Source organism: Lactuca sativa, chromosome 9 (genome assembly GCF_002870075.4).
Source record: "Lactuca sativa cultivar Salinas chromosome 9, Lsat_Salinas_v11, whole genome shotgun sequence".
In the NCBI taxonomy this organism is placed as follows: domain Eukaryota; kingdom Viridiplantae; phylum Streptophyta; class Magnoliopsida; order Asterales; family Asteraceae; genus Lactuca; species Lactuca sativa.
In genome coordinates, this window is record NC_056631.2 from 34565502 (window position 1) to 34578875 (window position 13374).

General features: G+C 36.8%; 2 protein-coding genes across 2 annotated transcripts; both read left to right on the forward strand.

Moving 5' to 3' along the window:
* Positions 1-993: 993 nt before the first annotated feature.
* LOC111879359 (dirigent protein 21) lies at positions 994-1690 on the forward strand. The gene has a single exon (XM_023875797.3). It carries the CDS (start codon positions 1016-1018, stop codon positions 1595-1597), a length of 582 nt encoding a protein of 193 aa, XP_023731565.1. The 5' UTR covers positions 994-1015; the 3' UTR covers positions 1598-1690.
* Positions 1691-11792: 10102 nt separating this feature from the next.
* LOC111879358 (dirigent protein 21) lies at positions 11793-12619 on the forward strand. Its single transcript, XM_023875796.3, has one exon. The coding sequence runs from the start codon at positions 11815-11817 to the stop codon at positions 12394-12396; it is 582 nt and encodes a 193-aa protein (XP_023731564.1). The 5' UTR covers positions 11793-11814; the 3' UTR covers positions 12397-12619.
* Positions 12620-13374: the final 755 nt, after the last annotated feature.

Genomic DNA, 13374 nt, shown 5'->3' on the forward strand with positions numbered 1-13374 from the left:
CTTACTTCTTCGAGCTTTTATTTCCTTTACATTATCACTCCGAGCAGTGATTACCCATACAATTATGTATATTTCCTCTTTCCTTGGTCTTAGCTTTAAATAACTCAGTGTCAAATAAAAAAATAAATTAACATCACTTGATGTCTTTGAGGGAGATGGTTAGGAACATCTAGATGTGCATATTATAGTCTTCTTTCTCGATCTTGAAGCGCGTTGGAAAGTTGCGTATCTCATGCAACTTGGTCTTGTTCATCATCTAAGATGCTAATATCATAGACAGAAAAAATATGGCAACTAGTTTTTGAATTTATTATTATGGAGCATTGTATTGTTTGGATAAAGTTATGTACCACAAGCAAAAGCATTGTATTATATTTGCGTGGTGAATGCCTTAAAGGTTTCAAAACCATGCACATCCACCAATCAAAAATATGAATTGAAGGATCAATACAATCAGTTAGTTTCAAATCGGCGCAAACTTTCAACATTGTATTTTTGTAAATTATTATGACACCTATCCAAAACAATTATAGTCGCAGATTTTTTTTGTCTGTTTCTTTTTTACATCACATTTAAAGATGAATTGCATCGTAAAACTTCTTCAACTCTATAGTTTTATAAATAAAATTATTCAAATGAATTCAAGTATCATATATATTTAACCCCTTTGTTTTAAATCCCGTGTTCTGCCCCTAGTTTACAATGATGAATGTATAATAATATTTAGTTTTACCCTTGTAAATGTATAAAAAAATTCAGGTTGAAGATTTATTCATAAGAAAATATATACTGAAAAAACGTGTAATCAGTTTTTTATAATCAAGTTCAAGGTTTTAGATTTATTCAATATTTTAACATCATAGAAGTATTAATATATAGAAATATTTATTATGACAGGTTATTCTGCAAAAGTTTTCACTTTCAAGTATATATAAATAGGCAAGCACCATGCAAAGGAAAAAACATCTCAATCCACCACTTTCTAGCTATTTCTCAAATTAAAAGATCGAACTCAATGGCAAACAATCTCATCTCCACTTCCACAGCTGCCACCACCTTCATAGTCGTCCTTCTCTCACTCCTCCTCGCCGGAAAATCCCAGACTTTCTCAACCAGCTTGCGACGAACAGCGATGCCACGTGGAAAGCAAAACCTAACACACCTCCATTTTTTCTACCACAACGTGGTTGGCGGCCCAAATGCAACCGCCATTCGGGTGGCTGAAGCCCCAATTACCAACACTTCCGCCACCGGATTTGGGGCGGTGATCATGGTGGACAACCTCTTGACAGTGGGGCCGGAACCTAACTCTACTCGGGTGGGAAGAGCTCAAGGGATGTATGCATCTGCGGATTTGAATAATATGAGCTTTATGATGGTTCACAACTATGTGTTTGATGAAGAAAGGTATAATGGAAGCACTTTGAGTATATTGGGTCGGAACCCTCTTAATTCGCCGGTAAGAGAGTTCCCGGTGATTGGAGGGAGTGGTGTTTTCCGATTTGCTCGAGGGTATGCTAAAGCTCGGACTTATTTTCTAAATGCGACCAATCGAGATGCCATTGTCGAGTACAATATTTATGTCCTTCATTATTGATATTAACTTTTCATTCTTACTTATTGATGTTCTTATTTCTGGTTTTCGGTTCATGATAATTTTATTTTTATATTCTTTATTTATGAGTGTACATTTGTGTATTTGTTTATGCTGAATTAGTTATTTCTCTTTTATCATAATTTTGTCTCTATATTTTTTAGTAAAGTATTATTCTTTCACATTAATTTTTATTCAAACATTATCCTACTAGGTTAATACTCATGGTAACCACGGATAAAAAAAAAAAGCAAAATACTAGCATTCTACTTTAGAAAATTGTCATTTATAATATTACAGATTAATTAAACGAATCGTCCATCGTCCAGGTACCAAAATTCATGTACAATCCTCATTTTCAATAGTTAACTCGCAGTATCCTTCGCTTGGTTAGAAATTACACACTTCATGCACTGTTAGTTTAAATTTACACGTTTAATCCCTTGCGAGACATGAAATGACTACAATGTCGTTTTCAATTTTAATTTTCATTTATTTTTAACATTTCTGATTGTTTGTAATTTGAAAAATATTCTAATTAAAATTGTGGGTCCATCCAACTTTAAATCTAAAATACATATGTTTTCCTCTTTTGTTGAACATTTAACCACCGACACTACCATCAGAAAATGGTGCACCACCAGAAATGTGCACACCCACTCCTTATCTTCCTCTCCCAATATGCTCTTCTCCATAAATCCAAAATAAAAAATCAATAATCTGAAACTTGTAACCCAAATGATTCTAGAAACAGAAAATTGTTTGAGAAATCTCAAAATCTTTCCAAAAATCAAAAATGGTGTTGCACCGTTTTGAAAACCTAAAATATACACATTTGTTTCTCTCCCTCTAATCTCACCTAATTTTTTTCTCTTGACCCTTCATTGCCATGTATTCCCTCATTCTCCTTCCTAATCAAAAACAAAACACAAACACACCTTATGTGTGTCTGCTAATGTGATACAGAGAGAGAGAGAGAGAGAGAGAGAGAGAGAGAGAGAGAGAGAGAGAGAGAGAGAGAGAGAGAGAGAGAGAGAGAGAGAGCATTATGTCACCATCGCCACCTGTGTGCTTCTTTGAAATCGTGAGGAGATGTGTGGTTTCAGATCGAGAACTTTTTTGGTTTCATGAAGGATTTCACTTTAGGGCTTTTGGATCAAGCATCACCACCACCGGTAATCTTTTTTTTTTCATCGTGTGTCCCCGCAACAGTTGGAGTTTGATGGTGGTTTAGGTGGACGTTGTACATAGTAGGAAAGAGGATGCACGCATAAAGGAGGGTCGTCGATGGAGACGATTTGAGTTTGATTTGAACTTTCTCTGATCTGAATCTCCCTCTTCTCTAATGGACATGTGACATGTTCCAGTGAGGATACGCATTGAAGAAGATAGGAGGGGGGGGGGGGGGGATTTGTTTAAGGGTTTAGAGTCTTTCTGTAATTAAAGGAAATTAATTCTTATTTTTATAATAAAAAATTAATAAGTAACAATTAACTGAAAAAAATGATAAAATAAATAAATAAAGGTAAAATTGTCTATTTATGTCCGGATGGATGAAGCATGCAACTTTATCTCAAACGAAGGATGATCCGAGTTAATTTTTGAAAATAGGGACTGAATGTGCATTTTAACACCTGGACACTAGTACAAAACTGCGCTATGACATTAGTTTTTGAAAAATGGGTGGTCTCGGTTATCATTTTTTTCATCACTAAAGATCATAAACTAATTCACATGATTGTTTCCATGACAGTTTACTGAAGACGAGTCATCATTGCATATTAGACTTTACACATTCACATTGGTTTCACACAAAAATGTGACGATTAGTGTGACGGCCTAAAACGGTGGGAAATTGTCCTCTTTACTAACGGGCTTTGTTATTTTATATTTGCCTTTACCTTGTATCGGTATTAAGCAAGACAAATGTCATATACTATAAACAGTTTTTTATTTGATATGTATTTTAATGTGCTAAGTGAAATCCAACTAGCCAAATCTAGTAAATCGGTCAAAACTATCCAAGTCAAATAAACCGGTTCAAACATTTTTTAGTGTATCTATCACACCCGTTCAACTAGATTTTCTAAGAAATTGTTTGTTTCGATCCGGTCTAAAAAAAAAATCATAAAACTAGTTGTCGGTTAAACCGCTCTTGTCCCCGGTTCTCAATTCGAACCGATTTTAAAAACATTGGACATAATATCATAATTTGTCACTACAAGTGGTAAAATATCAGCCTTACTTTAATTTTTTTTTGGTAATTCAAATTATTCATCACATTATTTATATTGTTCTTCCCATGCACCTAATGTTATAAATAAATATGACCAACTCCACATACGTAGGAAGGAAAAGAAAGGATCATACTAGCTAGAAAGAATTTGTCAAGCTAATATTTGAACATAGGTAAATCATAACAAAAATCTAAAAATATCAAACCGGTTATTAATATAAAAAATATTGGGTATACAACAACAGACCCCAGTATACTGGGTGTATATACTGAAAATTAACATAAAAAAACTAACCTAAAACTATTTACAATACTTATAGAAGATAAAAAAAAATTGTATCAGGTTTTGTCCTGCAGCTAGTGTATCTTCACAACTTCTTTTTACCCTTATAGTCCGACAAAAAGTAATCATCGTGGGATTCACCAGCCATATCAAGCTTATCTACAGGTGGCATTATATATTTATCTCTGTGTGGTAATACTGTTATACATCATTCCCCATCATCACTTTCATATGCATCTTTATAACTTTTTGGAGGTGTCATGATCACAATTGACATTTTATGTAACATCCCAAAAATTCAAATAAAATTTTCACTTTTAAATTCATTTCATTCATACGGTAATCATATAAAAACAGTCGAGAGTATATCATAACAACATATTATCAGAGTACAAAGTCCTAAAATCACGTGATGCGGAAAATCATAGGTGGATGTGCTGCAATAAAATTGGACCATTCCCATCCGAGCTGGAAGTATCTGAAACATAAAATGAAGACCATAAGAACAAAGCTTAGTGAGTTCCTCCAAAATACCCCATACCATACATACATGACAGTTAAGCATATCTGGTTTCTTTTAACCCATTCGGTCTCTTTCAACCGGTACTCGGTATAATTCAACCTCGTTGGTCTCTTTGAACATTTACTTGGTGTATTTCAACCCTTTCGGTCTCTTTTAATCGGTACTAGGTATATTTCACCCCTTCAGTCTCTTTCAACCGGTATCGGGTCTATTTCCCCCTACCACTACTACATAATATCATATCAAAGAGTCACATAGACTTTAACCGGATACAGACATAACAAACAACTGTCATGAAGACAATCCTCATACTACAAACATAATCTAGTGGGTCGGCATTGGTGTCTTTGACCCATGGATACAGTGAAGGAAACTCACCTCAGACTGAACATATCAAATCACACTCGGGTTGCTGACTCGCAAAATACACTCACTAGATCACAAGTATAAAATCCTAATTGGAAATTAGGTCAATAATCTAACCCCGAGAGTCCAAACCCTAAATCCTAGTTTTAAGGGAAAAGTACTCAATCCTTGCCTTATTGGGCCTAACCCACCAAGGCCCACATACAACTAGTCTCAAGGCCCTAAAGATATACCATGACATAAATGGGTCCAAGTCTAAAAGCCGATCACAGAAATACTCACGAACCAAAAAGTCCCAAAGTCCATATGCTCCAAAAGGCCCGAAATAAAACCCAAGCTCCCTTCTGGTGAGTACGCTCAATGTACATCCAGGCAACGTACGTCTGGGTACGCTCGGTGTACACTGCAGCTGGGCAAAGTCCACTTTCAAGGTCTTAATTAGTTAAGACCTAACGTCCAATTTTAGATCTAAGCTGATTAGAGTGTGTTAAGCCATAAAGTTGCGAACTTTATGCTTTTGCATGTCCTAAATGGGTCAAATCTTGAACTAACTTCATGAACCCAACTTTAACCCTTGCATGATTGAGCTTAATCCATCAAGACTCCATTTTTATGCTCAAGGGACATCAAAGACGCTAGGATCTAACATTATTTTCTTTTGGAGTAACTTATACTCTCAAGAACCACTTAAAGGACCATAATATGAAGAATATAAGCCCTAAACTAAAACTAACACATGGAGTCATCAAGGTAGGGGATTTTTACCTCCAAAAAGCTAGAAATAGAGATACCTTTGAATCTACAAGCTCTTGCTGGTCCAATGCTTTTTCAAAAATCTCCTTATTATTCTTCTCTAAGCAACACACACACAAAACAACCACACAAGCTCAAAATTTAGGTAAAATAATTTAGGATTTCTAGATATGTTTCAAGAGGCAAGGGAGACTGATAAGGTGAAGAGGGTGAAGTGCTTAATGTGTTTAAGTAGGATGCAAACCCTAAAAATTAGGGTTTTCCCTTGGCTCGTGTACTTATGCATGGGTACGCCCAACGTATGTAGGGGACAGCCCGATCTGCGCATGCATGAATGTGTGTCGTCCATACCTTATGTACCCCCAACATACTAAGGTCTAGTCCACACGTAAAATAAGTATAATGCAATATGTAACGCCCGTAGATCCGGGCTAGTCAATTTAGAGATAATAGGGGTCGAAAACGACTTTTCAATCTTCATCTAAATAAATGTTTTAATAATTTAAGGGTTTGATAGTTTTGGTCCTTCAGCTATTAATTTTCACCCGTTCATCTCATAGACCGCCTCTAAGGTCCAATGAAATTATTGCAGGTTTTTTTAACCACCACCTAAGTTTAATGTGCCATTCTTTAAGAAAACTCCAGATGTAGCATTGAAATCGATTTCACATGTACCATACGAGGCAGTTATCTTTTGTCTTTAGTTTTGCAATTGCTCTAACACATTAACAATCGTTTGAGTTCTAGGGACGAGTCTGAAAAAGTCTCTTTATTGGTGGAATCGGCTGGGAATTGTTCTTCGAATCGAGCATCAAAAGTCTTAAAAATCGATTTTTCCCATATCTTCATTAATACGGTTTTTAAATAAAAAAAGTATGACGTGAGGCAAATGGAGTTTTATTCTAGTTGTTTATTAAATTGAAAAAGTTAGACATATACAAAAAAACATTACAACCTAATGGTAAAGTTGGTTCTTGACATTCCATCTTGGCTTGTTTCTTGTGCTTAGTGCGCCCCTTTTTAAGCAATTAACAACTTAGTGCCAAGGTAGTAAAAAATGCACAATCATCATCGATATGGCGTCCCACTCAGGCGACCTGCAAGTGACCGGGAAACCCGTTAAATGGGCGAAAATGCAAAAAATTAAAACAAATGTACGACTTTAATTAACCCAAAAAATGTTAAAGAGTAGAACCAACAATATTTTCAAATCTTAAGGACTTTTATGACATTAGCCCCTGACGTTAGTGATGCCTTGAAACATCAAAAATCATGAAATTATGGTCAAAATTTTTGTTAGAGGAGAAAGAGAAAGAGAAAGGAGGGAAGAGAATCGATGGTGTTGTGGTGGTGGTAGTCGTTGGAGAACAACATATGAGTGGTCGTGGTTCAACTGCAGTCCTTAAAATCATGAAAAAAAAAGAGTCAAAATGTTGGTCACAAGAAAATGAGAAAGAGAAAGGAGGGAACAAAAAACATACCGTCGTCGAAGAAGCCTGCAGAAGTTGAGTATTCATCGTTGTTAAAGTCAAGTTCGTGAGTCGGAGAGGGTTGAAACTGTCAAGTATAAGTGGGGGTGGAGGCTGGTGGCGCCAGTCGATAACGTGGGTGACAATCGTTGCAAATTGTCAGTGAATTCGTTCAATAGAAATCGAGAGGGGGGAAATCGAGAGCACACTCAATTTTGGGACGTTGAACGAATTTAAGGGACTTACATTTATTAGCAATGTTTTTTGTGGCGACAATAGTTAATAGCGGCAACGAGTTAGAGGGAATTCTTCGCGGACATTTTCGGGAGCATTAGCGGCGATGGTGTCGCCTCTATTGCTTATGTACTGGAGCATTAGCCAAAATTAAGTGAATACTCCCTGAAATCTAAAAAAGATCAATATTCCCGAGCACTTTCCACTAAATCCACTATAAGTCCTCGACGACTTATCGAATGACAAAGAACAAAATCTCAACTATCAAAACGGGTACAAACCAATTCAACGACCTACTTGCACTAGTGTAATTCCCATGCGAACCTGCAACTAACCACACTTCGAAGGTATGTACTCGACAATTACAGATCTTACACCTAAAATCAAACCAATTCCTAATTGCCTCGTATTCTGAATGATCCCTATAATTCCTGCATTCAAACCCAACATGCCCACCTTGCGTAATCCTTGAGTTCCTTGCTGATACCACCAAAGATCGAACTAGTTGTTGGTATTCTCTCACTTAAAGCTTGCTCGGACGGTGGTCAATGCCTCCCACATCAACATCCAAAACCATCTCACTTAAATATCTTCTAAGCATGGCTCTCGGTGTGCAAAATGACATATGAAGATTCTCAAAATAAAATATATGTGACGTCAGCTGCTTCCCGCATTTGCAACCTGAACCTGACCAATCCTGCCACACTTATAGCAACCTGAACCCTAAATCGACAAACTCCATCGTGCTGCTTCCCGCATTTGCTGCACTGACCTTAGCCCTGCTGGCCTCTCACTCGCTGATCAAAAGTCTTTGGTCTCTTTGCAGGACCCCTAATTGTCACATGATACGACTCGTGGAATAATGATGAGACTATGGTTGGTACATAGGACCTCCTATTGTGTGTTTGATATTTATGGCTCCTATGATATGTATGGTATGTGGTATTTGGGGAACTCACTAAGTTTTGTGCTTACAGTTTGTAGTTTATGGTTTCAAGTACTTCCGGTTCGAAATGGAAGAGTCCTACTTGATCGCAACGCTTACACCTGTGTTTTCCGCAATTCGTGATTTTAGGAATGAACTGTGATAATTGTTTTATTTTAAATTACTTCTAAATGTTTGACTAATGGATAACGAATGTTTAAATATATGTTAAAATGAAAATTTTACCCTATAATTTTTGGGACGTTACATACGCGTCTGAAAAAGTCTCTTCGTTGACAGAATCCGCTGGAATAGTTCTTCGAATTCAGCGTCAAAAGTCGTAAAAGTTGATTTTTCTCATATCCTCATTAATACAATTTTTTAATAAAAAAAATCTGACATGGGACAAATGGGGTTTTTTCCTAGTTATATATTAAACTGAAAAAGTTGGACATACATACATAAAAACATCCCAACCTAGTGGTAAAGTTGGTTATGACATTCCGTGTGGAGAGAACTCCAATCCTACCTGTTTCTTGTGGTTAGTGAGTTCCTTTTAAAGTAATTAATAACTTAGTGTCAAATCAGCAAAAAATGCACAATCATCATCGACATGGCTTCCCATTTAGGAAACCTACAAGTGACCAGGAAACACCTAAAATGGGAAAATTTTAGCTCGTGACGTTGGTGATGTCTTACAACCACAAAAATCATGAAATTAGGGTTAAAAATTTCATTAGCGGAGAAAGAGAAAGAGAAATTAAAAGAGGGAAGAGAACCGATGGCGTTGTGGTGGTGGTAGTCGTTAGAGAACAACAAATGAGTGGTTGTGGTTCAATTGCAGTCCTTAAAACCATTAAAAAAAAGCAAAATAGAGTCGACATGTTGATCAGAAGAAAGTGAGAAAGAGAAAGGAGGGAAGAGAGAACATACCGTCGCCGGAGAAGCTTGCAGAAGCTGAGTATTCGTCATCGTTAAAGTCAATGTCATGAATCAGCGAGGGTTGTAACAAGCTCGTATAAGTGGGGGTGGAGGCTGGTGGCACTGGTCGATGATGTGGGTGACAATCGTTGCAAATTCGTTCGATAGAAATCAAGAGGGGGGAAATCGAGAGCACATCCAATTTTGGGACGTGGAACGAATTAAAAGGACTTACATTTATCGACGATAGGGATGAGTATATCGACCGGGGAACCGGTCGGAACCGGTACCGGAACCGGAACCGGCACCGGAACCGGAACCCGATTGAACCGGTCGGGTCGGGACCAGGACGTTATTTTTGTGGATTTTTGGAACCGGGAACCGGTAGGAACCGGAACCGGTAGAACCGGCAAAAACTGGTAGAACCGGTAAAAACCGGAACCGTATGATGCTATTTTTCAAGGACCGGTTCCAACATTTGAAGACATGACAAGAACCGGTAGGAACCGGGAACCGGTAGAACCACCGGGCCGGTTTGGTTCTTGATTTTGGCCGAAGCCGGTTCCCGGTTCCGGTCCGGTTCGGGCCGGTTCCGGCCGGTTCGGTCCTTTTGCTCATCCCTAATCGACGACGCTTTTTGTGGCAACAATAGTTAAAAGCGGCAACGAGTTAGAGGGATTTCTTCGCGGGCATTTTCGGGAGCATTAGCAGCGACGGTGTCGCCTCTAATGCTTATTTACGGAGACAAACCTTACATGTGGGATCAACTTAAAAATGTAGGGCTACAATTCGGTACTAGAAACCTCACATGGATCGCCGGTAGAGGTATTAACGACGACCCCTTTAGCAGCAATGCAAGCTTTGGTGTCGACACCATCGGATGCCGCCGCTAAAGCTAGCATTGTCGTTAAGGTGGCGTCACTAAAGGCTACATCTTGTTGTGTTCACAACGTTTCACACAACTGTCGCGACGGTTTATAAACGTTAACATAATGGACATCACTAACAGAAACTAACATTAAGTAACAATCTTGGTTAACTTGCTAAAACTTACGAAAACTTTTAAGTTAATCAACATCATACTTGAATAGCTCCTTAATTAACACTGTCAAAGACAAGTTCCATTTTGACACTTCACCTTGACAATGTGAAAGAACATCTCGAACTCTCAAGAAGGAGAATTCTATTACATGATTCAGGCGTTAGATGTCTTATATATAGGAAGTTGAGTACCGAAATTCAAGAGTAGGATATGTGCGACCAATTTCTTATTAATTTTCTGTTTAGCCTTATGCATGCTCATTCCATCTTTTGGATACTTCAAGCTTCCTTAGCCTTCTCTGAATTTGATAATCCCCAACTTTTGATGCCATAATAATAGAATTCTTACCGGTGAATCCAGTAGGAATATGATCTCAACAAGTTCATCAGTGGTGTCTATTAGTCCACATATGTGAAGATTTGGTTCTTACTTCTTCGAGCATTTATTTCCTTTACATTATCACTCCGAGCAGTGATTACCCATACAATTATGTATATTTCCTCTTTCCTTGGTCTTAGCTTTAAATAACTCAGTGTCAAATAAAAAAATAAACAACACTTGATGTCTTTGAGGGAGATGGTTAGGAACATCTAGATGTGCATATTATAGTCTTCTTTCTCAATCTTGAAGCGCGTTGGAAAGTTGCGTATCTCATGCAACTTGGTCTTGTCCATCATCTAAGATGCTAATATCATAGACAGAAAAAAATATGGCAACTAATTTTTTTAATTAATTATTATGGAGCATTGTATTGTGTGGATAAAGTTAAGTACCACAAGCAAAAGTCAAAACCTTATAGTCGTTGACCATGGAGACGGTCAAACAGTTTTGCGTGGTGAATGCCTTAAAGGTTTCAAAACCATGCACATCCACCAATCAAAAATATGAATTGAAGGATCAATACAATCAGTTAGTTTCAAATCGGCGCAAACTTTCAACATTGTATTTTTGTAAATTATTATGACACCTACCCAAAACAATTATAGTCGCAGATTTTTTTTGTCTGTTTCTTTTTTACATCACATTTAAAGATGAATTGCATCGTAAAACTTCTTCAACTCTATAGTTTTATAAATAAAATTATTCAAATGAATTCAAGTATCATATATATTTAACCCCTTTGTTTTAAATCCCGTGTTCTGCCCCTAGTTTACAATGATGAATGTATAATAATATTTAGTTTTACCCTTGTAAATGTATAAAAAAATTCAGGTTGAAGATTTATTCATAAGAAAATATATACTGAAAAAACGTGTAATCAGTTTTTTATAATCAAGTTCAAGGTTTTAGATTTATTCAATATTTTAACATCATAGAAGTATTAATATATAGAAATATTTATTATGACAGGTTATTCTGCAAAAGTTTTCACTTTCAAGTATATATAAATAGGCAAGCACCATGCAAAGGAAAAAACATCTCAATCCACCACTTTCTAGCTATTTCTCAAATTAAAAGATCGAACTCAATGGCAAACAATCTCATCTCCACTTCCACAGCTGCCACCACCTTCATAGTCGTCCTTCTCTCACTCCTCCTCGCCGGAAAATCCCAGACTTTCTCAACCAGCTTGCGACGAACAGCGATGCCACGTGGAAAGCAAAACCTAACACACCTCCATTTTTTCTACCACAACGTGGTTGGCGGCCCAAATGCAACCGCCATTCGGGTGGCTGAAGCCCCAATTACCAACACTTCCGCCACCGGATTTGGGGCGGTGATCATGGTGGACAACCTCTTGACAGTGGGGCCGGAACCTAACTCTACTCGGGTGGGAAGAGCTCAAGGGATGTATGCATCTGCGGATTTGAATAATATGAGCTTTATGATGGTTCACAACTATGTGTTTGATGAAGAAAGGTATAATGGAAGCACTTTGAGTATATTGGGTCGGAACCCTCTTAATTCGCCGGTAAGAGAGTTCCCGGTGATTGGAGGGAGTGGTGTTTTCCGATTTGCTCGAGGGTATGCTAAAGCTCGGACTTATTTTCTAAATGCGACCAATCGAGATGCCATTGTCGAGTACAATATTTATGTCCTTCATTATTGATATTAACTTTTCATTCTTACTTATTGATGTTCTTATTTCTGGTTTTCGGTTCATGATAATTTTATTTTTATATTCTTTATTAATGAGTGTACATTTGTGTATTTGTTTATGCTGAATTAGTTATTTCTCTTTTATCATAATTTTGTCTCTATATTTTTTAGTAAAGTATTATTCTTTCACATTAATTTTTATTCAAACATTATCCTACTAGATTAATACTCATGGAAACCACGGATATAAAAATAAAAAAATAAAAAAATAAAAAAAAGCAAAACACTAGCATTTTACTTTAAAAAATTGTCATTTATAATATTACAGATTAATTATACGAATCGTCCATCGTCCAGGTACCAAAATTCACGTACAATCCTCATTTTCAATTGTTAACTCAGAGTATCCTTCGTTTGGTTAGAAATTACACACTTCATGCCACCGGTAGGATTTTTCCGGCAATACTCGTCGGAGGTCCACGTCGTCACAATTGACAGTAGTCGTCGCTAAAGGCGTTGCTGCTAATGGTTTTTTTTTTTGAGAAAAACTTATTTTTTATAATATTAATTTATATATATTATAAAATGTTGTTTTGATAAAAAATACATATATAAATACATACCACATTATATAAAAACATCAAAAATACCATATTTCATAAACTATTTTCCAAACAAACGTCAAACATACCATATCTAATAAATCTCAAACAAACGTGTAATATATATCATACATCAACTATTTTCCAAATCAAAAATAACATCCTCCATATCATAAAACAAGAAATATTAGTTGTCTTCGTCTTCCCCACCGTCCTCCCCATCGTTGTTTTCCTCGTTGACTTGGTTTTTAAACGAGCGAATAATGTCTCCAATGGCCGTCACAAATGCCGGGTTTTGAAGAAAAGCATTCACATCAACATCATACAATTAAGTCACAAACAAATAAGTTATGAACAATTGAACAAACTATCAAACCATCAAAGCA